A 24,516-nucleotide genomic window follows, 5' to 3' on the forward strand; every position below is an offset into this window, starting at 1 on the left:
AGAACCTATTTAACCCGAACCCGAATCGACTTAAGGTAGGTCATTAGATCTGCTGGGTTTCTTGCGTCTTCCGTGTTCCCTGTAATTCTAGCTAAGCTCGATACCTTCCCTGCTTCCCGTTTTGCTTACGACGACGTTTCCAGCTTCACACTTTTAACCAATTTCTTAATTTACGGTTTCGGAATTTTACCAATTCATTCTCAGATTTTCACAAAATTTTCTCCCATCGCACCCAAAGAAAAATGATAGTATTTATCACAAAAATGTGTTGAAATTACGCGAATTTTTCATTTTTAGGAAAAATTGTTTTTAGATACAATTGTAAACAAAAAAAATGCCTGGAAAATCTGGGCAATCGTCTTACCGGGACCGAACGCAGGAGTTTTTGAGCGTAGCGGAAACGCTAAAAAAGTCATTTCCATCGTCCAACAATGCGGCGTTGAGTAATAGTAGCAGTAGCGTCGGCGGGAAGACCGAGGATCGGAGATCTGCAGTGGCGGTTCATTCGGAGTTCAACAAAAGGGCCTCGAAGATCGGGTTCGGTATCCACCAGACATCGCAGAAGCTAGCCAATCTCGCAAAGCGTGAGTTGTTAGAGTTTATAGAATTTTGTACTTATTTACTTATTTGATATTCTGTAACTAGTTGTTTGAATGTCTTTTTGAATGCATTTTCACTAGGAAAACTTAACTTAATTGCATCCTTAACGAGGAAGTTAGGGCAGAGGAGGTACCGTTGATTGAATTTGTATTTGTGAATTTGTTTCTTTTCTCTGTTTTTAATTTGTCACGATTAGAAAGGTTTTAGGAGGTGTTATGAGGTTTTCCAGGTTGACAATGCTGTTGTTTGGAATGAAAGTAGTATTCCTCTGGTTGGTATTTGATGCATGTGATTGCGGCGGTAGCTTGTCTTGGTTTGCAGGGTGGTTTTAGTGGTTGCTTTTGGGTAAGATGATTTCATTAGTAATGATGCGGATGGAGTCATGAAAATGGTGGCAAAGCATCTTGTATATCTGATAGCTATTGTGTGACGTGGTGATGATATGAACATGCTGGGCTAGGTGTGTGTCTATCGTTGTTATGAGTTTGGTTCTTTTCTAGATCTTAGGTGCACAGCAGGATGGAGGTGAGTGTCACGCATGACATGCGATTATTAGGAATAAATGGAAAAACATTACACCACTTATGCTGAAAGCTACACAAGTGTCATTTTTATAAAATTAGTTATATACCTATGACTAAGCATTGAGCAGGAGGCCATAAACTTGATTTTAGAGATACAGTGAGTCCAGAGTCACGATAGATTGATCCAAATGCTTAAAGGTTGTGGTCCACACTTTGAAATGGCAATTTTTTCGATCTTGTATGAGCGAAATCTAGCTGAATGTTTGCCAAAAGGGTTTTATGTTCTTATAATATCTGAATGGTTCTGATTTTGGACCTTCAGTAAGTTTCCAGAGGAGATGTCCTCCAAACCGGGTATCTTTGGCCTTAAAATAAAGATGTAATGAGGACTTGTTCCACAAGTTATTGGAAGGCATAAGGATTAAGCACAATTATGTTGTACTGAATTTATCTACTGGATGGTCATACGGGGCATAGGTTGGCTTAAAAATTGGTTGAATAAAGGCTTCAGGATTTCCATTTCTACATGTGAGATCACGTAGCAAGCTGGCTAATAAGGAGAATTGATTTCAGCAGAGTGCTTGCTTGCCTATTGGATTCTTATAGAGAATGACAGCTAGAATTGTTATTTGGTTGATAATTGCAAATTGAACTTAATACTTAGGCAAGTATTACTTTTATCAATTTGTTTGTAACCACAAGATTCATAACCATATTGAACCTTAATATTTATTGCATGCAACAAAAGAAATTCCAGGATATCTATAATTTCATGTTGATCTTTGTAATCATGAAACATTGCACCTGTAAATTTATGGAATTATCTTGAGATTACAAGCAACAGGATACATTATCTGATCATTTCCTTTTCAATCTATAACTTTTCAGTCGATTTAGTTGTATTTGCAATAAGGACATAACAGTTCTTTGGATTTTTACATGTAAACTTTTATGTATTTCTTTGTGGAATGTCATTTTCTTACATTTTGTTTCCTTAAGTTGAAAAATGCTTCATATGAGCGCATCCTTTTTTTAAGTACCTTTCTAGATGATTGATTATTAGAATGAACTCCTGTGAAGATACATTTCGTTTTGTTGGGTCTCATTAGCTTAAGCACTCATTCCAATAGTTTTTGCGAGTGTTGCTATTTGCTTTGTTTTCTTCTTTTTGTGTGTGAAATATCTCCATCTAATTGACCCATTTTCCACTTATGACCGCTCATTGCTTTGTTTTAAGACACCAAATATTGGATTTCAGTGCTGTAAAATTGATACTGCAGAGAGTGCAATTAACATGGGTTGAAATTTATTTTGTGATTATGGTAGAAGTTAAACAGTATTATTTTTGTGTCTTATCAGTGGCAAAGAGAACATCAGTGTTTGATGATCCAACTGCTGAGATCCAAGAACTGACATCTGTAATAAAGCAAGACATTACTGCACTTAATTCTGCTGTAGTGGACCTCCAACTGCTTTGTAATTCACAAAATGAAAGTGGGAATATCTCCAGTGACACCACAACCCATTCAACAACAGTTGTAGATAACCTAAAGAATCGACTAATGAGCACCACTAAAGAGTTTAAAGAAGTCCTCACCATGCGAACAGAGGTAGTTTGAATGTTGTGGTACAACATTGTTGTTTTAGAATGTGGTAGGACATTGTCTTTGTGTTATTGCCATGTCTAAATTGTGGGATTCTTGTATTCATGCAGAACATCAAGGTTCATGAGAATAGAAGGCAATTGTTTTCTTCAAATGCTTCAAAAGACTCTACAAATCCTTTTATTCGCCAGCGACCACTGGCTACTAGATCAACATCTACTTCATCATCAGGTCCTCCCCCCTGGGCTAATGGTCCCACATCATCATCCCAGTTATTTCCGAGGTATAAACCCTACCAAGCCTTCTTCTTCTTTTTCTTTTTCCTATTTTTTGGGAGGGTTGGGAGTGGGGGATACTCATGCTATCAACATTCTATCTTGTTTTTGTTATTGCTTGTAGAAGGGGGACAGAAACATGTTTTGCCACTTGCTATATGTGGAACGACTGTATATGGCTCTATGTAAAAACTTAAATGATTATTGCGTTTTTTAGCTTAAAACCGTCTATGTAAGATCTTCCATGCTTGTTACCTGTTTGAAGTGTGCAAAAGAAGGAAAGAGCAAACTGAAACATTGTTTACCATTTTGGATGGTGATGCCTTATTTCTGGTTGCTAGGATTAGTGACTATTTTTAGTATGATCATAGAGTAGTTCAGTTTTTGTCCGCAGCTTTCTGGTAGCAAGTCTTTTGACAACTTTGGAAACATTAGTTTTCACTTGTGATTAATTGGTTATTTCGTTTTAAATTGTGACTGTAAATTCTCACTGAATAAGAATTAGGTGTTTCCAATTGACATCTTTGACTTTAAGAACAGGAGCAGAAAAAAAAGTTTCCTACCTTTTATCTTATTTCTTGTTTTTTTCTTCGCAGCAAGCTGGCAGATGGGGACTCTCAGCCTTTATTACAGCAGCAGCATCAACAGCAACAGCACCAGCAGTTGGTTCCCCTGCAAGATAGTTACATGCAGAGTCGAGCTGAAGCTCTTCATAACGTGGAGTCAACAATTCATGAACTTAGCAATATCTTCACACAGCTAGCAACCATGGTTTCTCAACAAGGGGAGCTTGCAATCAGGTTTATCTATCATCTCAATTGTTTCTTAATTTTCCCAATACCAAAAGAAATGCTTGAAATTGTATAGGAATTTAAGCTAACTTCTGGTTCTTACATATGATAGGATTTTCCTTATTACTATTACTGGTTCCTGAACTCTGAAAGCAAAAGGAATGGTATATTAAACTGTAGATTATTGTGTTTACTTTGGAGTGTTGAAGATTAAGATGCTGCCCGCAATTTCTTTTTAAATTACGGGCTCATTAACAGCATACTTCCATAACACCTTTGGTGAAATAACAGCACTTTGAATGCATAATGAGAAATATAATGATTTAGAAACTCTCTTTCTAAGTTTCTACTTGGTCACATCTGCACGCTACTTTCACATTTTGGCATGATTTCGTCCAGATCGTTTCAATTGTTAACCTGTTGGATTAAATAGAGTGAAAGCATGTGTGATATGCTGATCAAAGGCATGCAGAAGGCTCATATTTGTAGTAAAAGACTTTGGACCTTGCATGTCTACAATAAACCTCTTTTTGTTTGGTCAAAACTCAAAATTATGGTAGGAAAGTAGCTTAGTTCAAATTTATTGTGTTTTTTTTAAATTGATGTATGAGGATTTGAGCTTATTAGATTACGCTGCTTTGGTTGGTAGGATTGACGAGAACATGGATGAGTCACTGGCAAATGTGGAGGGGGCACAGAGCCAGTTGGTCCGATACCTTAACAGTATTTCATCCAACCGTTGGCTGATGATCAAGATATTCTTTATATTGATTGTATTCCTCATGTTTTTCTTATTTTTTGTGGCATAAATATATTGAAGGAAATAGAAAATTAAAGGATATATGAGTTCTCTCTCTCAATATATATATATGCAATCTCAGGGTACTTTCACCCCCATTTTTGAGTAGTAAAGCCTTCTGCCAATAAACTTCAGTTGCTAAAAATGCAACTGGGGAATTTGGTCTCCCCCATGAAAATGCTAAAAGGATTGAACAGGTTTGGAAAGCCAAAATATGAATTGGATTTAACAGGTTTGGAAGTTGATAGTAGGCTAACTCCAGTGAAGGATGTAAAATTCCAACTAGAAAGATGGCTTGTTCCCAACCCTGAAGCAACTGATACGGGAGAGTTGCCTGAAAGTGTTAATTATGCTTGCAGTTGCAGCTTACCAGACTGTCCTGCTTTGGGTTACGGTTCCTCCTGTAATCACTGAACTGCTTAAGGAAATGCATCTTATGCTTTCAACATGTACTATAAGGTTAATAACCAGCACCTTTGGGACCGTGATTTCTCTGGTCTGGCTATAGTCACTGATGAGACTCCAAGAAAGTTCAGTTCCCAGTCATGATAGAATTAGCTTATCGTTGTTCCATGCTTCTTCATGGTAATCTTCTGGATATTTTACTGAGAATTGTTGGAGTATTTGTTCTATCATTTTCGTATCTGTTATGATATTATGATCTTAGTAAAAATGAATTTCTATGCAAAAACATGGACATTATATTCTGTTATCATCTCGTAAATGCGAATAGTGATAGTAATAGAATATTTTTAGTTACTTCAAAATTATAATATGTGATACGTTGTCTGAAATTATTATCGTGTAAATATAAATGTACGATGACCTTCATTTTTAAATATGATAAGAGTGTCACGCTTTGATTATTATGTCCAACTAGAACTAACACCATAAAATTAACTAATATAACATTGGTAAAGAAAAAATGAATATTGACGCCTATTTACAAGTTTTAATAAACCAGCAGGATATAAGTTCCAAGTTTAAATTTCTTTTTTTTTTTTTAATTAATTTAATTTTCATATTTTTATTAAAAATTAATTTAAAGATAATTAATAATAATATTAAAATTTTGTCATTTAAAAATTCAGTCATACTTGCCGACTTTGAAGTTTTTGTCGCGTAACATACATTATTACAAAAAAAAAAGCTTTTATTAACAGAAAAATACAATGTTTTATTTTTGATTTAAAATGATTAATTATTATTTTATTAAAAAAATATGATTTTTTAAAATTAATACGTACCATGTAACTCAAAAAACTATATGTTGTCATCATTAAAATGTGACCTTATCTAAATTAAATGTAAGAATCAAATTCAAACCACCGTGTTGTGTTGATACGACACCGTACGGAACCTATGTGACCCAAACCCGAACTGATAATTGGTAGATCTGCTGGATGGTTCTTAGTTCTTTCTTGTTCTCTGCAATTCTTGCTTGCGGGGAGCAGCTGGATCCGATCTCTTCTCTTAATCTTTACCATTTTCCTTATTTCTTCACAAACGACGAGGTGCGCCCTTCCCAAATCACACCTTCACCAATCTCTTTAATTTACGGTTTCAGATTTGCTCAATTCATTTTCAGATTTTCACAAAATTTTCCTCCCTCGTGCCTTTAAAATGGTTAGAATTATCAAAGAAACGTGTTGAAATTCCTCGAACTTTTCTCTTTTTATGAAACATTAATTGTCTGGTAAATACAATTGTACAAAAAAAATGCCTGTGAAATCTGGGCAATCGTCGTGTCGGGACCGAACGCAGGAGTTTCTGAGCGTTGCGGAAAGGCTAAAAAAGACAATTTCGTCGGTCAATAATGCGTCGTTGAGTAATAGCAGCGGTAGCGTTGGCGCCAAGCCCGAGAATCGGAGATCTGCCGTGGCGATTCAGTCGGAGTTCAACAAAAGGGCCTCAAAGATTGGGTTCGGTATCCACCAGACATCCCAGAAGCTAGCTAAGCTCGCAAAATGTGAGTTGATACAATTTATAGAATTTTATACTTCATCTGTTTATTTGCTTTTCTGTAATTAATTGTTTGAATGTCTCTTTGAAATTTTTTTTACCTGGGAGAAATTAGCTCATTTGCATTCTTAATGAGGAAGTTAGGGCAGAGGAATTACCAAGTTCTGATTGAATTTGTATTTGTGAATTATTTACTCTTTTTTTAATTTTTCAGGAATAGAAAGGTTTTTGGGGTTTTGTGAGGTTTCCCGGGTTGACAGTGCTGTTGTCTGGAATGAAACTAGTATTCGCCTAGTTGTTATGTGATGCATTATCATATGGGGCGATAGATTATGTCGGTTTGCAGTGTGGTTTTAGTCTTTGCTTTAGGGTAAGATGATTATAATAGTAGTGATGCAGATGGAGTTGTGAAAATGGTGGCGAATTATCTTGTATGTTTGACAGCTATGGTGTGATGTGGTGATGACTGCAACATTGAGTGCTTGGTGTGTTTCTATCATGGTTATGACTTTAGGTTTTTTTATATAATGCATGCAGTGAATATGGGCTAATGGAGGTGAGTGTCTCACGTGTTGACATGCTTTCGTTATAAATAGATGGAAAAAAAAACTATACAACTTATGCTGAAAGCTATAAAAGTATCATTTTTGTAAAATTAGTTATATTCCTATAACCAAGCATAGAGCAGGAAGCCATAAACTTGATTTTAGAACATGCAGCAACTCCCTGAGTCATGATAGATTTAACCAAACGCTATTAGATTGTGAGTTGACACGTTGCACAAGCATTGTTTTTGATATTTTATGAACTAAATCTAGCTGAATGTTTGGCAAAAGGGTCTTACGCTCGCTTGATGTCTTGAGTTGTTCTGATGTTTCAGACCTTAGATGGTTTGTGGAGGAGTGTCCTCTGAAGAGGGTACATTTGGCCTTAAACTAAAGAATGTAATGAGGACTTGTTCCATGAATTATTGAAGGCATAATGATTAAACACAATTCTGTTGCACTGATGTTATTTAAGAATTGTACTGTATGGTCATTCTGTGCATAGGCTAGCTTAAATTTTGGTTGAATAAAGGCTTCAGTATATTGTTACTGCTGATTTCTATTTGTACATGTGAGATCATGTAGCGATGCTGGCTAATAAGAAGAATTGATTTCAGTTTGAGTGCTTGGGTTTCAATTGGATTTTAATAGAAAATGACTGTTAGATTTGTTACTTGGTTGATAATTTCAAATTGAAATTAATACTTAGGCAGGTATTATTTGTATCATTTTGTTGGTAAACTCATGATTCATACCCATGTTGAAGCTAAATTTATTGCATGCAACAAAAAAAATTCCAAGATGTCTAACATATCAAGTTGATCTGGTCAATCATAACTTTGCACCTGTTAATGAATGAGATTAGCTTAAGACTACAAGCAACAGTTTACACTGTCGGATCATTTCCTTTTCAATCACCATAGCTTTTCCTTCGATGTAGTTGTAATTGCACCAATTACTATTGCAGTTCTTTGGATTTTTACATGTAAACTTCTCTGTGCTTATTTATGGAATGGCATTTTCTTACATTCCATTTCCTTAAGTTACTGAAAATTGCTTCATATGGGCCCATCTTTTTTTAAGTATTGTCCCAGACAATTGAATACCAGAATAAACTCCTGTGGAGATACATTACTTTTTGGGGTCTTATTGGCTTGAAGGCTTGTTGCAATTGTTTTTACAAGTGTTGCTACTTGCATTGTTTTGTTCTGTTTATGTTCTCAATATCATCATGTTATTGATCCATTTTCCACATATGATCATGTATTGCTTTGTTGCTTTATACGAAGACTCCAAATATTGGAATTCAGTGCTTCTAAATACTGCAGAGAGTGCTAACCGTCATGGGAACGAAATTATTTTGTGATTATGATAGAAGTTAAACAGTATTGTTTACTTTGAAGTATTATTTTTGTGTTCCCAGTGGCAAAGAGAACATCTGTGTTTGATGATCCAACTGCTGAGATCCAAGAACTGACATCTGTAATAAAGCAAGATATTACTGCACTTAATTCTGCTGTAGTGGACCTCCAACTGCTTTGCAACTCACAAAATGAAAGTGGAAATATCTCCAGTGACACCACAACCCATTCAACCACAGTTGTAGATAACCTAAAGAATCGACTAATGAGCACCACTAAAGAGTTTAAAGAAGTCCTCACCATGCGAACAGAGGTAGTTTGAATGTTGTGGTACAACATTGTTGTTTTAGAATGTGATAACATTTTCTTCATGTCATTGCCATGTCTAAATTTTGGTATTCTTGTATTCATGCAGAACATGAAGGTTCATGAGAATAGAAGGCAATTGTTTTCTTCAACTGCTTCAAAAGATACTACAAATCCTTTTATTCGCCAGCGACCTCTGGTTACTAGATCAGCAGCTACATCATCAACAAGTCCTCCCCCTTGGGCTAACGGTTCCACATCATCATCCCAGTTATTTCCAAGGTATAAATTCTAGCAAGCCTTCTTCTTTTTTCTGTTTTTTTGGGAGGGATGGGGGTGCGTATGCTATCAACATATCTTGTTATTGGTATTGCATGCAGAAGGAGAAGAGAAACATGGTGGGCCACTTGCTGTATGCGGAACTGCTGTCTGTGCGTCCATATAAAAACTTAAATGATCATATCTTCTTTTAGCTCTTGACTGTTAAGTCTATGTAAGAATTTTTCCATGTTTGAGGAAGAAAGAGCAAACTAAAAGATTTTTCTCTGTTTTGGATGGTGATGCCATATCTCTGGTTGCTAGGATTTGTGACTACTGTTAGTACTTAGTATGATCATGTACTGCTATAGCTTTTGTCCATAGCTTTCTGATAGAAAGTCTCTTGAAATATTTAGAAACATAAAGTTTCATTTTCCCGTGATTAATTAGTTAGTTGTGTTTCAAATCAAGACAGCAACTTCTCACTGAATAAGGACTAGGTCTTTCCAGTTGACATATATGAACCTAAGAACAGGAGCAGAAAAGAACAGTTTCATTACGTTCTATCTTATATTTTGTTTTTCCTTCACAGCAAACAGGCAGATGGGGAGTCGCAGCAGCATCAACAGCAACAGCACCAGCAATTGGTTCCCCTGCAAGACAGCTATATGCAGAGTCGAGCTGAAGCTCTTCATAATGTGGAGTCAACAATTCATGAACTAAGCAATATCTTTACACAACTAGCAACCATGGTTTCTCAACAAGGGGAACTTGCAATCAGGTTTATCCATCATCTCAACTTTTTTTTTTTATTAATTTTTCCAATCCCCAAGGGAAAGAATATGCTTCAAATTGGATTGGTATTTAAGCTAACTTTTGTTATTTCATATGATTGGATTTTCCTTGTTGCTATTACTAGTTGCCAAGCTTTGAAGCAAAAGGAATATTAGAATAAACTGTATATTATTATATTTTCTTTGGAATGTTGACGATTGAGATGCTGCTCTCAAATCTTTGAAAACTTGGGGCTTATCAACAGCATAATTTCATTAACACCTTTGGTGAAATGACAGCACTTTGAATGCATAATGACAAAGAGAGTGCTTTAGAAATGCTCTATATAAGTTTTTACTTGGCCATATCTGCACACTACATTTTACATGTTGAGATGATTTTTTCGACATTGTTTCAATTGTTAATCTGTCTAATCAAATAAAGCAAAAGCACGAGTGATGATATGGTTGTGATCAAAGGCATGTGGAAGGCTTATGTATATGGGAAAAGACTTTGGACCTTGCATGTCTACAATAAGCCTTGTGTTAGTTTGGTCAAACTCAAATTATGGTAGGAAAGTGGCTATGTTCAAATGTATTGTGCTTGTTTGTTTTTTGTTGAAAACTGTTTGCCAGGCGAGGATTTGAGCTTTATCGGGGTACACTGCTTTGGTTGGCAGGATTGACGAGAACATGGATGAGTCATTGGCAAATGTGGAGGGGGCACAGAGCCAGTTGGTCCGATACCTTAACAGTATTTCATCCAACCGTTGGCTGATGATCAAGATATTCTTTATATTGATTGTATTCCTCATGTTTTTCTTATTTTTTGTGGCATAAATATATTGAAGGAAATAGAAAAAAAAATAAAGGATATAAGAGTGTTCTTCTCTGTGTCTCTATGAGTATGCAATGTCAGAGTACTTTCACCCCACCTTTTTTGAGTAGTAAACTCTTCCACCAACAGATTGTGTTGAACTCTTCCTCCTCCTAGTGCTTCAACTTTCAAATTACACATTCGTTTGTAGACTTTAGTTGCTAAATGCAACCAATTATCTCATGAGCAAATATAATTTCACATTCATTCTCCTATTCCGTTGAGAGAGATTTTTTCTTTTTTGAAAAAGTTTATATATACACACACACACACACACAAAAACTGTTAGGCACCTTTTCATTTGATTCAACCATAGATTAAACTGTATTTAAATTTGCATTCTCTAGTCAAGGAGTATAATCGAATCTCTCGGTTCTCTAAAATAGAACTCTATATACTATAGTTTATTATCAGTATTATTGTGCATTAAGATTGACAATTTCGCATTGAATTTTGTAGAAGTACTAGTACTGTCAAAGATTATAAAATACACAAAAAAATATTATGAACTGATGCCCATTAACGCTTCACGTAGGTGATGCCACATCGTCCTCCCGGGATGGACAGAAAGAAGCCACGTGGTGAGCGATGATAGGAATTTGATACTCCGACTCTGATCTACTGGCCGTAACCTTACTTCCCCCCTATTTACCCTACCCAGATAGCGTAACCGTACGGGCACAGCTTTTTCACGAGAGAATTGAGACCTGTCCCCACCTGAATTCAAACAGTAGAAACAAATTAGCGGGCTTTTGAATTTGAATGTCGTAACGGCTTAATCCTCCCTTTCCTCTTCTTTACTCGCCCCTTCCCTATCATCCTCCCCAGCAACCCAACCCTCCTCCCCGTTATCTCTCTCTTTCTCTCTCTCTCTCACGCCCGTTCGCGATGGCTTCGCTTACTCCAGGAATCCTACTAAAGCTCCTCCAATCCATGAACTCCCCCACGCGCGTCACCGGCGACCACCGCTCCGCTCTCCTCCAAGTGATCGGCATCGTCCCAGCTCTTGCCGGCTCCGACCTCTGGCCAAACCACGGCTTCTACGTCCAACTCTCTGATTCCCTCAACTCGACCTACGTCTCCCTCTCCGAGCGCGACACCGAATTAATCCTCTCCAACCGACTCCAGCTCGGCCAGTTCGTCTACGTTGATCGCTTCCATTTTGACTCTCCCGTGCCACGTGTCTCCGGGATCCGCCCAATTGCAGGTCGTCACCCTTTCGTTGGTTCCCCTGACCCTCTCATAGCCCGCATTTCGTCATCCAAAAGGGATTTCGTTATACAACCCGTATCCGAATCCGAATACTCCGTGGATCCAATTGCGGTTTACTTGTCCAACAAAAAATTGGAGCAACAGCAAACACCGACTGAAAACAAGGATTCGAAAATTGAAAAGCCGAAAACAAGGCAGCCTCTCGCGCCTAGAGATAATGTTAGAGTTAATGAAAATTTTGAATCTGAATCAAAGGTTACTGAAAAGCCGCCGCAAAGATTTTCGTCTCCGGCCACCGCCAAACGTTCCGTTTCAGCTGTTAAGAAAACCAATGCGGCAGTTGTGGAGAGGGATCCATCTCCGGCTGGCAAAGGGAAAAGATCTGCATCTCCGGTACCGTCAAAATGCGTGGTACCGAGCTTGATGGCAGCGAAGGAAGAGAACAGGAAAGTGGCGAGAGAGCCGGCGATCGTAGTACCCTCGAGGTATAGGCAACCTTCGCCTAACGGAAGGAAGCAGGCATCACCGAGTGCTCGAAGAGGATCTCTTTCTCCAGGGAGGAGGTTGTCCGGGGTGTTGAAGGTCTCGCCGGCTGTAGGGGATTCGAAGAAGAAGATGGCAACGATCGTTGCTGGAATTTCCAAGGTGTCCGAAGCACTGGTGGGGTCGGCGAAGAGTAGTAGGAAGAGCTGGGATGAGCAGCCAGAGAAAGGTTCAGGGGAACAAAAGGAGAAAGGTTCTTCTAAGAGTAAACCGGATCTGCAAGCTATTTTGCGGACACAGGTAACTAAATTAACTTTCTTTAGTAGATTTCTATGCTTGATAAATTAATCATTAAAAGCCCAAAGAAATGTTGAGACTTATTTGAAGGCGATATATAATTGCATTTAGCAGAATTGGGTATTGTTTTTTTTTTTTTTCATTTCAACTACTAATTATTCACCTGAAAATATCCCACAATGGGTTTTTAGAAAGAGTGAAATGTTTAAACTTTTTTCAACTGAGTTCATCTCTGAAGTCTGAACCATCACATGATGTTTAAAACTATGTAAGATTGCTATTTAAAGAAAGTGGAAACATAATTAACTATGCTTTCAAAGAATCAGGAATGAGGGTATGAAATTTTTGTTTAGGAATTTCATATAATCATATTTAATATATTATCATTGTAGAATTTGAATTATATGTGCCTCTTATGTCGAATACTTTCTGACACGATATTTTTCCCAGGCGGCCATTTCAAGACGTTTAAGTGATGTGCATGGTCAAAAATCTAATGATGAAAATTCCTCAAGCAATGAGAAAACAACAGATAGCCCATCCGAAGATAGTCTGGCCACAGAAAAACTAACATGTGCGGGTGGGGCTTTGGGAATCACCATTCATGAAAAGAAATGGACTGATGGCAGTGTTTCATGGGATACCCTTTCTGCTGACCTTGCAACGCTGGGAAAGGTATGGGGCGGTTTCAGGAATTATCAAGAAGCTAATCAAATCTGCCTTTTGACTTAAAAATACTATACAAATTTGCGTTGTACTTTTGCATTTTTGTTTGCTTCCCATTAAAGATAGTGCTTTTGTTTGATTAGAATTTCCTATTTAAAGTGCTGCGTTTCTGATATTATCTTCTAGTCTAAATTGAGAAAGGGTGAAGTTGAGAAAAACGTCTTATCATTATCTTTTTGGTATAGGAATGATTTAGGTCGAAGAGCTACGTGTGAGTGCCTAATGTTTCTGCTAGATTGCTCTATCGATTCCTACCAATTGCTTTGGTAGAGTACAAATAAGTATATTATAGCTTTTGGGAAAGGTTTAACTTCCTTCATTCTGTTTTTGTCTTTAATATTGGGTGGATGTTACCGACCAACCAGCTTTGTATATAATTTGCCAATATATGTTATTGCTTATTTGAATGTCTGAATGCTATTAAACCGTATCGTACTCTCATTATAAACATGTAGCTACGATGCTATGATTGTGTACAAAAACTAGCATCACCTTCTATGAGTGCGTATCACCATCATTGGAATAGTGTAGCTCAAGAATTAAAAATTAGAGATGTGATTGAATTTTCATTATAATTAGACTGTTATAATCATAAAGTTTAGATTTAGTAGTTATGCTTTTAGAAAAATTATGCTGCTTATGTGAAAGTGAGGTCCAGTGAGGTTAGCAATGGTTGACATTATGCACTTAGAAGCTTTGGGGTAAATACTAGATAAAACACTGTGACATTGGAGTTGTAACCATAAACAATCTAGCCATAGACCAATGCTTTTAATTTCTGATCATTTAAAATCTGCATTTGTTTGCTTGATTTGGATCCAGAGGATAATAATTGATCTTTTCAATGCAACAGTCTGCCCTTATGCTTTGAATAGGATGCAGAGGAATGCTGATATACTTAACACAAATTTAATGTTTAGCAATTCTAAATTATTTATTCTCATAATTACATAGATGAAATAAAAACAAAAATTCGCTTACCTGAAATATTGGTTTGACTAGAATGTAGCTTTAATTTAGCCAAGAGACATGCAAAGCTAAAATCTTGGTATATTTTGAAGGACTGAATTTGGATTTTGAATACCCTGTCTTAATGTAGGAGGCTATGCAAAGGAGAGTTCTTGCCTCTAAAGCTGCAGCAGAGGCATTGGAAGAGGCCATTGCTACTGAATCTGTTATCAGGAATTTAAGGTAAGGGTCAATCCTCACATGCAATTATATGCAACTCGTGCCCATTACATCGAGTGTTGTGATGTTTAGCAAATAAATTATGTGAGAAGTAACTTGACGCATCTCCAAAGTTTTTGCTATATCTCATAGTCGGGATTATCAGCTTAATTTATTTGATACAAAATATTTATGCATTTTGTTTTGTGAAAATCAATTAATTATGCGTTAAGTAGGCCAAACATCATATTTTGTCAGCAAAGTTTTTCTGTGCCTAATTTTATGCCCCTATATTTTCCAGCATGTTTTCAGAACTCTCCTCTAAATCCAAGGCTGGGAATCCTATACCCACCATTGACCAATTTTTATCAATTTATGATGATGTTGTGAAGCACACTGGGATTGCCAAGTCCATTGCAGCTAGCCACAATTCTGACACAGAAAATGCCTCCTCGAAGCACTCAAAATCCTCTTCACTATGGGTTGAAGCTGCACTGGCTACTGATCTTGAGATAGTCTCCCTTCTAACCCCTCAGAACAATGAGTCTCCATCAGCTCTGCAGAGAAGTTTGTCAAAAGGGCGGCAATCTCATCATGCTTCAGCCAAAAACCAACTCAAAGCTACTTCATTGCCACATTCAGAACCTAATGCTGCAATGTGGACTAGAGGTCAGGGAATGAAAGAGACAGTGCATTTTGCAATGGAGTTGAAGTCTGAGATGCAAATGTGGTTTCTTCGCTTCATTGAGGAGTCCCTGGATGCCGGTTTCCGGGTGCTCGGAGAGTGTGGTTCTGGTAGTAAAACATTGCCTTTGGACTGTGGCTCCATCGCAGCAGTTCTATCGCAGTTGAAACGGGTCAATGATTGGCTAGACCGTGCGGTTTCAAACGGGGATGGGCCATTGGTAGACAAGGTCGAGAAATTGAAGAGGAAAATCTATGGCTTTGTCATTCAGCATGTGGGAACCACTTTTGACAATTCCATGCATCTTTCTTCGTCTTGATCATTGGTCTACCTTTTGTGCTTGTTTGAACTTACTTAAACAGGGATGTTTATTTGTTTTTACGCTATCCGCTTCCCGGATAAAGATGATCCTCATGTAACAAATGCAGGTTGCATCATTTTGGTAATATCAGATTTCATTTCGTTTCTGTTTGTCTTAATTTGTTGAGCTAAAACAAGCCTAACAACTTGAAAGGTTAAACATTTTCAATGCCTTAGGTCCCAACCAGCACCCAAATTTGTTTGATCAATTTGATCCTTTAAATCTTAAAAGTTTAAAAATTAAATTTATAAAGATTTCATAAACAAATAATTAAATCGACCAAATTATATTTTAAAATTAAATGATTTGATCCATTTTATTATTTTGTTTATTATTTCTATTATACATAAAATATTAGTTAAAAATAATAATAATGTTTATTAATATTTATACTTTACATATTACATATATAATATACTTAAAAAGGCATTTTTAACAATTAGTTTTTCGATAATTCAATTCTAAATTTTAAATATAAAAAATAAATCTAAATAATCAAATAAACTAAATTAAAAAATCGATTAAAATTAAAATAAACAAATCGAATTTAATTGATTTTGATCCATTTATTCATATTCTCTATAACTTAGCTTAACATTTTTTCATTTGAAAGTAATTTCTCTGTCAATACAGTAGGATTTGATGTCAAACAGTTGAAATCTGGACAAAATTTAAGTAAAATTCTTATTTATCCCGACAGTATTGATAAATATTTGATCTTATTTTATATTCAAACCTTTTCTTTTCTATCATGCAGAATTTATATTTTTAATTTTGGATCTTTAATAAATATATTTATTAATGGTCGGTAAAGAGCATGGTTACAAATGTTCACATTTGGACTTCAAAAGGCTCAGTTCTGCACATAAGTGGGCCGCGGCCCATTTCATCCTCTGCTTGAAGAGAAGCGGACAAGGGTTTCTTGCCTCATTTCTCATCCTTCTTCTCTTTATATTGAGAACTTGAAAACACTTAACCTAGATTTGAAGAAGACCTTGCTTCACCTTGCCTTATCTTCTTCTTTTTGATTCCATTTTCCCATTTGCAGAGCCAAAACGTTAACGTTTTGGTTCATCACAATCCATTCAGGCATTTCGCAGATCATCTGGGAAAACCAGCAAAAAAGAAAATCTAACCTTTTAATCAGTTTCTCCATTAATATTTCAATAAAAATCTCAAATTTTCCGTTTTTTTTGTTTAAATCGAGGACAAATTTTTCTGCAATCGAGGAATTTTCCATCGCTTAATATCCGTTTCTTTGACGAACTACTGTTGTATTTATAATTCAAAGGTTTGGTGTGTTTGGCGACGGGGTGAGGATTGGATAAGGGAAAAAGATGGTGGGAGGAGGGAATAGCAGGAGGGACGAATCTTTGGTGATTAACAGCACCAATGTTTTTGCGGCGCTTGGGAGTTTGAAGAAGAAAAAGAAGAAGGGAAGTGAAAAGGAACATCCAGGCTCCTCTTCTAAGACCAAAGGGAAAAAGGGAGGGGAGAAGGAAGCGGAGAAGAAAGAGGTGTTCTGGGCCCCATCACCTCTCAAGACGAAGTCTTGGGCTGACGTTGATGACGAAGATGATGATGATTATTATGCCACCATGGCTCCTCCTGTTTCTTCTTGGGACACCCATAAAGAACCTGAGCCTGCTTTAGAGGTCAGGACTTTGTTTTTTGTTTCAATATATTGTTTTCATGATTAGATGATGATGAATTTTTGTTTTGATCCTTTTTTTCATTTTGGTTTTTGTTGGTATGTGGATTATCTAAATGATGATAAGATTTGGTATTGTGTTGGTGATAATGAAAATGATTTAATGTATGATCATCTATAAAGTTTTGATGGTATTTTGTTTTCTAAAGATCCTCATGAAGTTTGGGTTTTGTCTGGGTGATAAACGGAATGTTTTTTTTTCATCAATGTGGACTTTTTTTTCCCATAAGATGTGTATTTTTTGTTGTACTAAATGCGGGTGTTGTATTTTTTTTCTAAGTAAAGAGTTGTACTATGATAGATGATGATTATGCTTTTTTTAAGAGAAATTGTTTGTACTGGAAAATGGTTTTAATTATGGAGGATTCATATCCATTCCTGTTATGCATTGTTTTCAAAAGCAATCAGTTTCTTCCTTTTCATTTTGTGCCAAAGGAGTATATTTTCTTTTAAAAGGAATTGTTTATATCTCTGTGCTTTAAATATTTAATGAATAAATTATGTTGATGATAAATACCAAATAAATATTGCAGAAGTTGCCAAGTTAGATAATTTCCCCCTGGATTCTTAGGATGCTGGTGCATGGTTCTCTTGCTTTGATCATTCTCCTGGTCTTTTAGTTGCATGACATTAAACCTGATTCTCAAAGGTAACATGTGTAGAGGTTCCACTCTACCTGATGTACATACTCGATCATTTTGGTGGTTTTCACTTTTTTAAGATATGTGTGTGTGTGTGTGTGCGCGAGCGCAAATGTGCTTGTCTTCATGTTGAACTTTGGATGTTGATTTTCAGTCCTTAGTTATACAAAACCATACTTGATTCTTAAATTGAATAGGTCTGTAATGCCCTGTGTTTGTGTGTTGGATGCCACTTAATTCGGTTTACACATGTATTTAGTCATTTTTGTTCGAATTCACTATTTTCAGACATATCAAGTTATTTGATTGTCGTCAAGTTGAACTTTTTGGATTAGTTGTTTTTTGCTATTACAAACAGATGTATAAGATATAGTCTCATAGTTTGTCGGATTCAATACATTAGCATAAATTCAGCATGTGGGGATGGAGGAAACTCTTGTGGGTATATATTGCCGGTTCACTTCGTGCTATCCTCTGCTCCTGTATCAGCTTAAATGCCTCGCCATAGTGAATCCTCGGAATTTAAATTGTTGTTGTTGTTGTTGCATCTGAGCTATAATTTATTTTTTTGCTAAAGTGAAATTAATGTTCTGCTATTAAAATTTTCCATCAGTAGTCTAGGAAAGGCTGTTTTGAAATTGTAGGTTATTCTGTGGCTATCCAAGACCAATTTATGTCAAATGTCAGTTGCAATGTTACTTATAAAATTGCTCATTATATTGTGAGATCTTAAAACATAACATGGATAAACATGCGACCAGAGCCTAAAAAGATTCTTTCATGGGAATAGATATTTACAGTAGTGTAATTTATTAGTGGAGAAAATGTTAGATCCAAATTAATTGCATTCCTTGTTGGATGCAGCCTAGACTGTCTTTATTAAGTCAGTCTTGATTAATATGACACCAGTTGGCAAAATGGCAGTGTAGCGGTTATAATATCAATGACAAATGTCACCAAGTAACATTAAACCATAGTTTGTGGAAAGAGAGGGGAAATGGGGGCAGTGGGGGTTTATCTTTCCAGTCTTTTAACTTGATGTTGTGAATGTTGTCTTAAGTATATTTGAAAGCTATATTTTACTAGTATATTTCCATTCAATGTAAACAAACTCTAGAACATGTGATAAGGATATGGTGAACCTGATCTTTACTACCTAAATGTCTTCTGAATGCTACCATTACTTGGTTTTTATCAAGTAGTTGTTTATTTTTTTTTGTTTTCCATTCCAGGAAAGTGAGAGTGAGGAAGAATGCCTTGATGAAGCTGATGATGACGTTGAAGAGGAACATGAAAATGAAGCTGAGGCTCAGGTAGAAGTGCAGCCAGTTGTTAAGAAGCCTCCTGAAGCGTCTATGGTCACTAAGGAGACAGAAAGACAGCTTTCAAAGAAGGAACTGAAGAAGAAGGGGCTTGAGGAACTGGATGCTGTTCTTGCAGAGTTAGGATTAACCAAACCAGAGACAAGTGGCCCAAATGACTCCCATGGTAATTTACTCTTATTACGCACATGTGTATTAGTCTCCCCTCATTCTCAGATAGATGTTTAGTCTGATTTCTTTTCAATGGGACATAATTTTAATGCTGAAATAGTTAGAAGAAAACATATATCCACTATAGAAATCGGAAGTGTTTCATTACCTTTTGGAGACTGAAATGCTTTCCTAGTTTAACAATGAAGAATTCAGGAAGCACTCTCTCTTTAGAAGTCATTATTTTTCTTGGTTCATTTGTTATGTGTCTGGTTAAGCTCAATCTCGTGAACAGGAACTCTTGTTAATCTTCATGTTTTCTGTCTCTTGTCCTAAATGGTTTGCTTTCCACGTTTTTGTACTGCTATCATTTACTAGCTGTAGTACAAGACCGGGATAGCAATTATTCGCCAGCATGTTCTTTAATCATTTATCTGAGAATGTAATGGGTTGAAATTGTAATCTTCTAAAGGTTGGAGTCGGACATCTATGGCTTGCCATATGACTTGGAACTGAGACTTATTTCAGTGGTGAATATTTTTTGTTCACTATTGCATTGCTTATTTGGTGTTAATATTCTGCTCTGTTTATTGCTTTCTTTGATTGATTTTTTAGTAGTTTTTCTTACGTGAGATGAACAATTTCCTGATTGCAGGCATTGCACAGGGGAAAAAATCAGAGAGCAATGGAGAAATGGAAAAGAAAGAGAATGCTCCTGCTGAGAGCAAAAGTGCCAAAAAGAAGAAAAAGAAGGATAAATCGTCAAAGGAGGTGACAGAATCATCGCAGGGCCAGCCTGAAGGCATTGATACTGGAAATGATGCTGAAGAAACTGGTGAAACTGAGAAGCCAGAAGAGACATCTGCAGTTGATGTGAAAGAACGGCTGAAAAAAGTAGTTTCTATGAAGAAGAAAAAATCAAGTAAAGAGATGGATGCTGCTGCCCGAGGAGCTGCCAATGAGGCTGCTGCAAGGAGTGCAAGGTTTGCTGCTGCTAAGAAAAAGGAGAAGAATCACTACAATCAGCAACCAATGCGGTAATCTGGGAAGAGCTTCGGGTTTTGCTTTTCATTTTAAATTCTCACATATGAACATGTACCCTCTCCTGTTTCTTTTGTCAATGCAAAATAAACTTCAGTAAATGGTTTTTGTGAATGTGACCTTTAGCAGGCCGCTTTTGTTCTCAGAGGAAAATTCACTTGGTTTAACCTTGGTGTTTCCTTTTTCTGGATGGTAGCAGGAAATTCCTTATATGCTAGGTCAAAATTAATATTGTATATCAGTACACCTAGTTGCTGGTGGTTCTCTTTAGCAATTTTATAGGAACTCGGAGTAAAAGGCAGAGTGCATAGCATGGTATGGTCTAAAGTGCACATGAAAATCAAAGTGCTTGTGTCATAAATACTGCAGCTGTTTTGGTGTGTTACACCCCATACTTAAAGATAGGGATACTCTTTAAAACAGCAGTCTCTATTCTACACCTCTCATGATGAATCACAGTCGTGCAGGACTCACAATTCATGAGCAAGCCTTAGGAGATATGGGGCAGATTGGGATACTCACAATTCGTGCTGATTTGTTTACTAATATAGGGGCAGATTGAGGGTAGGAACGCAACGCTGCTCGTGCAATTAACCCCTACCCATCCTCCCGATTTATACTGGGTTTTCTCCAACCAGTTGCCCTCCCCTTTTCGATGTTTTCATTTCCAAGTTGCATGTTTTTGGTCTGCATATAAAAACGACTTCGTTCATGGCTTCATCATGAATCTAATCTTTTTTTCCTTGTCTTAATTCATAGCTGAAATCTCCTAATAAAATGCAAGCGTCTTTATGGTCAGTGAAAAACAATCGTCTACGAGTGCCACTGCTTGCATGACCTCTCTCACCACTCTCCCATGGCTCCTTGGGTTCAAGAGCTTCATTGTCCTCACCTGCACATCCTTACAACCATTGATGGAACGATTCCAGTCATGCCGCTGGCTGCTCCTATTCCTGCTGTTCCTGGCGGCAGCTTTTACCTGTCGAACCTAGACATTATGATTGGAGCACGTGTTTTGACACCAACTGTGTGTTTTTCAGTAGATCAAAAGACTAGAGTTCCACCAGAGAATCAGTCTTTGAATAGCAAAAATTTTCTGTGCCTAATTTTATGCCCCTATATTTTCCAGCCTGTTTTCAGAACTCTCCTCTAAATCCAAGGCTGGGAACTCTTTACCCACCGTCGACCAATTTTTATCTATTTATGATGTTGTTGTCAAGTACACTGTGCTTGTCGAGTCTGTTGCAGCCAGCCACAATTCTGACACAGAAAATGCCTCCTCGGAGCATTCGAAATCCTCTTCTCTACGGGTTGAAGTTGCACTGGCTGCTGATCTTGAGATAACCTCCTTTCTAACCCCTCAGAACAATGGGTCTCCATCTGCTCTGCAGAGAAAGTTCGTCGAAAGGGCAATCTCATCATGCTTCCGCCAAAAAATCCTCAAAAAGCTACTTCATCGCTGCAATGTGGAATGAAAGAGACAGTGCATTTTCCAATGAAGTTGAAGTGTGCGAAGTGAATGTGGTTTCTTCGCTTCATTGAGGAGTCCCAGGAATGCCGGTTTCCGGGTGCTAAGAGAGTGTGCTTGTTGTAGTAATTTGCCTTTGGACTGTGGCTCCATTGCAGCAGTTGTTGTATCGTAGCTGGTGCCGTTTCAAACGGGGATGAGCCATTGGTAGACAAGGTCGAGAAATTGAAGAGGTAAAAAAATCCCTAGCTTCGTCATTCGGCACGTGGGAACCACTTTTCACCATTCCGTGCATCTTGATTCTTGGTCTACTTTTTGTGCTTGTTTAAACTTACTTAAAGCAGGAATGCTTATTTGGTTTTACCTTATTCACTGTCCGGATAGAGATGATCCTCACGTTACTAATGCAGATTTTATCCAAACAAGCCAAAAGATTTGACAGGATTTAACTTTCTCAAATATTTGTTTTGTTCTGTAGTCAAACTTGTCTATTTTATCCTCTAGTGTACACTTTAAATGGTGGATCTTTCCCTTACAAGTTACAAATAGAGGAAACTGCCCAGATCAAAAGCCAAAGGACAATGGTAAAAGAACTGTATGTTATTGTAAAGACCAATAGAATAACAAAAACGTGAACATTGCCGCACTTTAATTTCTGACCCCATGGCCATGGCCCCTGCTCCAATGGGACCTTCTGTTCATGCGTGTTTAACCCAACATGGGATATTTTTGTTTTGCTTTTTCCTCAATCCACCCTCCTAGTACTAGTTTATAATGTTAATGGGATTCTAATCGATATTCCCCACCTAGCACATGTGCTAAACCCTCCTATTTTCTCACATAAAACGACAACATTTTATTGGACCGTAAGTTGCACCATGTTCATCTGTTTTTATTTCTTTTCCCTTCTTTAAAGTAAAAAGATAGTGGTAGTAGCAATATTTTTTCTAAGTATCTAGATAGAAAAAGGGAAAGAAATTAATTAAGCAAAAAAAGGAAAGAAAAGCATTTCTTTTGAATGTATAAAAACTACAAATAGACAAGAAATATTAAGCATAGTAAAGACATGCCAAAAAGAAGAAAGAGACCACCAACAAAGGGTAAACTTAATTAGTGTCCATATATCCATCTCCATCCTAAATGATTAAAAATTTGAAATCTAACCTTATTAAATATTTATAGTTCTCCTATGGTCTTAATTTTATTTGAGAAATTCAATAATTTATCTTATATTTATATTTATAAAATTTTACTAATAAACGAGTTAATATATTTTAAAAAGTTATTATATAAAATAGTAATATTTTCTCTCGATTTATTAAAATTTATCGTATTAACTTTCAACGCATATAATGCATAAATATTATTATATATAGAATTTTAACTAACTTTAAAGAGTGTTCTAAGGACATCCATTTTTTTACATTTATGAGTATCTTGAAATCCTTTTTTTAAATTATTATGTTAACTAATATTTTTTAATATATTAAAACTTATCATATAAATTATTAATTATTGTAATAAATACAAAAAAATTTATTACAAATAATATTTTCTATTACCAGTGGTAAGCTGGTAATAGATACAACAAATTACAATCACCTGCTCATCCAAATTTCAGTTACATCTATCAAGTGGGTCCAACATGTTTGCATGCCAGCCATATGTCTTGTTAATTTGTTGGCTTCTTATCCACCTGTTTCACACCATACATTTTCTTTTTTTCACAACAAGATGTTAGATGCCAAAAGGTTCAATGGGCTTGGGCCCCACATTTAGGACCCACTTCATCTCAAACATAAAATCTAATCTGATCATCATCGGATCCAACGACTCACATTCACCCAACTACGCTAAAATTTCAACATCTAAAAACAATCTTCAGTCCCCTCCCCACTTGACCTTAAAACCCACACCGTTAATTTTTACCATAAAATTAACTTGATTAAATACTCAAATAAAGCTCTTAATTATGTCAAAAAAGTCAATTTAACTCTTTATCTTTTTATTATATTCTAATAAACTTTTGATTTTTATTTTATCAAATAAACCTCTCTCATTAACTGTTGACTAACTTCCATTAGTCAAAAATGCATTCAATAATTTTTTATGACACATTAGCTATCACATGACATGTTGATGTATGATCTTGATGATATCAATATATGACATGTTATTAAAAATTATTGACTTGAAATTGTATCTTTTCCTTTTTAAATATTCAAAAATTATTGATTAAGGATCTAAAATAAAAATTTTAAAAAATTTAATTATTTCAAATTGATTACCATCGTTTCTTAATTAATATTATATTTTTAATTGAAGTTATCTTTCCTAACAAAAAAAACTTAATCTATTTTTTTATAGTTTGATTGAAGCTATTGTTAGTTGATTGAAATTTGGTGCAGAGAGATATGAGAATACCCAGAAACAATTTTGAAAAGAAAAAGAGTAAAGGTATAACACACAACATTTATAATATTGAAACTAACAAAGACACAATATTATTTTATAATAAAATAGAATCAAATTATTCTCTTTTCTTTCTTAAAATTTGTAAGGAAAATTTAATTTCTT

At 36.2% G+C, this 24,516-nt stretch overlaps 4 protein-coding genes across 4 annotated transcripts; all 4 read left to right on the top strand.

Annotated features, from left to right (window-relative positions):
• LOC18588647 (syntaxin-32) lies at positions 34-4,706 on the top strand. Its single transcript, XM_007013203.2, has 5 exons — positions 34-584; positions 2,484-2,734; positions 2,839-3,011; positions 3,600-3,803; positions 4,444-4,706. Exons 1-5 carry the CDS (start codon positions 335-337, stop codon positions 4,601-4,603), a joined length of 1,038 nt encoding a protein of 345 aa, XP_007013265.2. The 5' UTR covers positions 34-334; the 3' UTR covers positions 4,604-4,706.
• Positions 5,930-10,890, top strand: LOC18588648 (syntaxin-32). Its single transcript, XM_007013204.2, has 5 exons — positions 5,930-6,562; positions 8,524-8,774; positions 8,877-9,049; positions 9,618-9,806; positions 10,479-10,890. Exons 1-5 carry the CDS (start codon positions 6,313-6,315, stop codon positions 10,636-10,638), a joined length of 1,023 nt encoding a protein of 340 aa, XP_007013266.2. The 5' UTR covers positions 5,930-6,312; the 3' UTR covers positions 10,639-10,890.
• Positions 11,171-15,724, top strand: LOC18588649. The gene is made up of 4 exons (XM_007013206.2): positions 11,171-12,670; positions 13,118-13,342; positions 14,493-14,584; positions 14,862-15,724. Exons 1-4 carry the CDS (start codon positions 11,564-11,566, stop codon positions 15,562-15,564), a joined length of 2,127 nt encoding a protein of 708 aa, XP_007013268.2. The 5' UTR covers positions 11,171-11,563; the 3' UTR covers positions 15,565-15,724.
• On the top strand, positions 16,542-20,715 carry LOC18588650 (sodium/potassium/calcium exchanger 1). The gene is made up of 3 exons (XM_018127584.1): positions 16,542-17,261; positions 19,191-19,446; positions 20,086-20,715. Exons 1-3 carry the CDS (start codon positions 16,944-16,946, stop codon positions 20,469-20,471), a joined length of 960 nt encoding a protein of 319 aa, XP_017983073.1. The 5' UTR covers positions 16,542-16,943; the 3' UTR covers positions 20,472-20,715.

This window comes from Theobroma cacao, chromosome 9 (assembly GCF_000208745.1).
Source record: "Theobroma cacao cultivar B97-61/B2 chromosome 9, Criollo_cocoa_genome_V2, whole genome shotgun sequence".
Classification (NCBI taxonomy): Eukaryota; Viridiplantae; Streptophyta; class Magnoliopsida; order Malvales; family Malvaceae; genus Theobroma; species Theobroma cacao.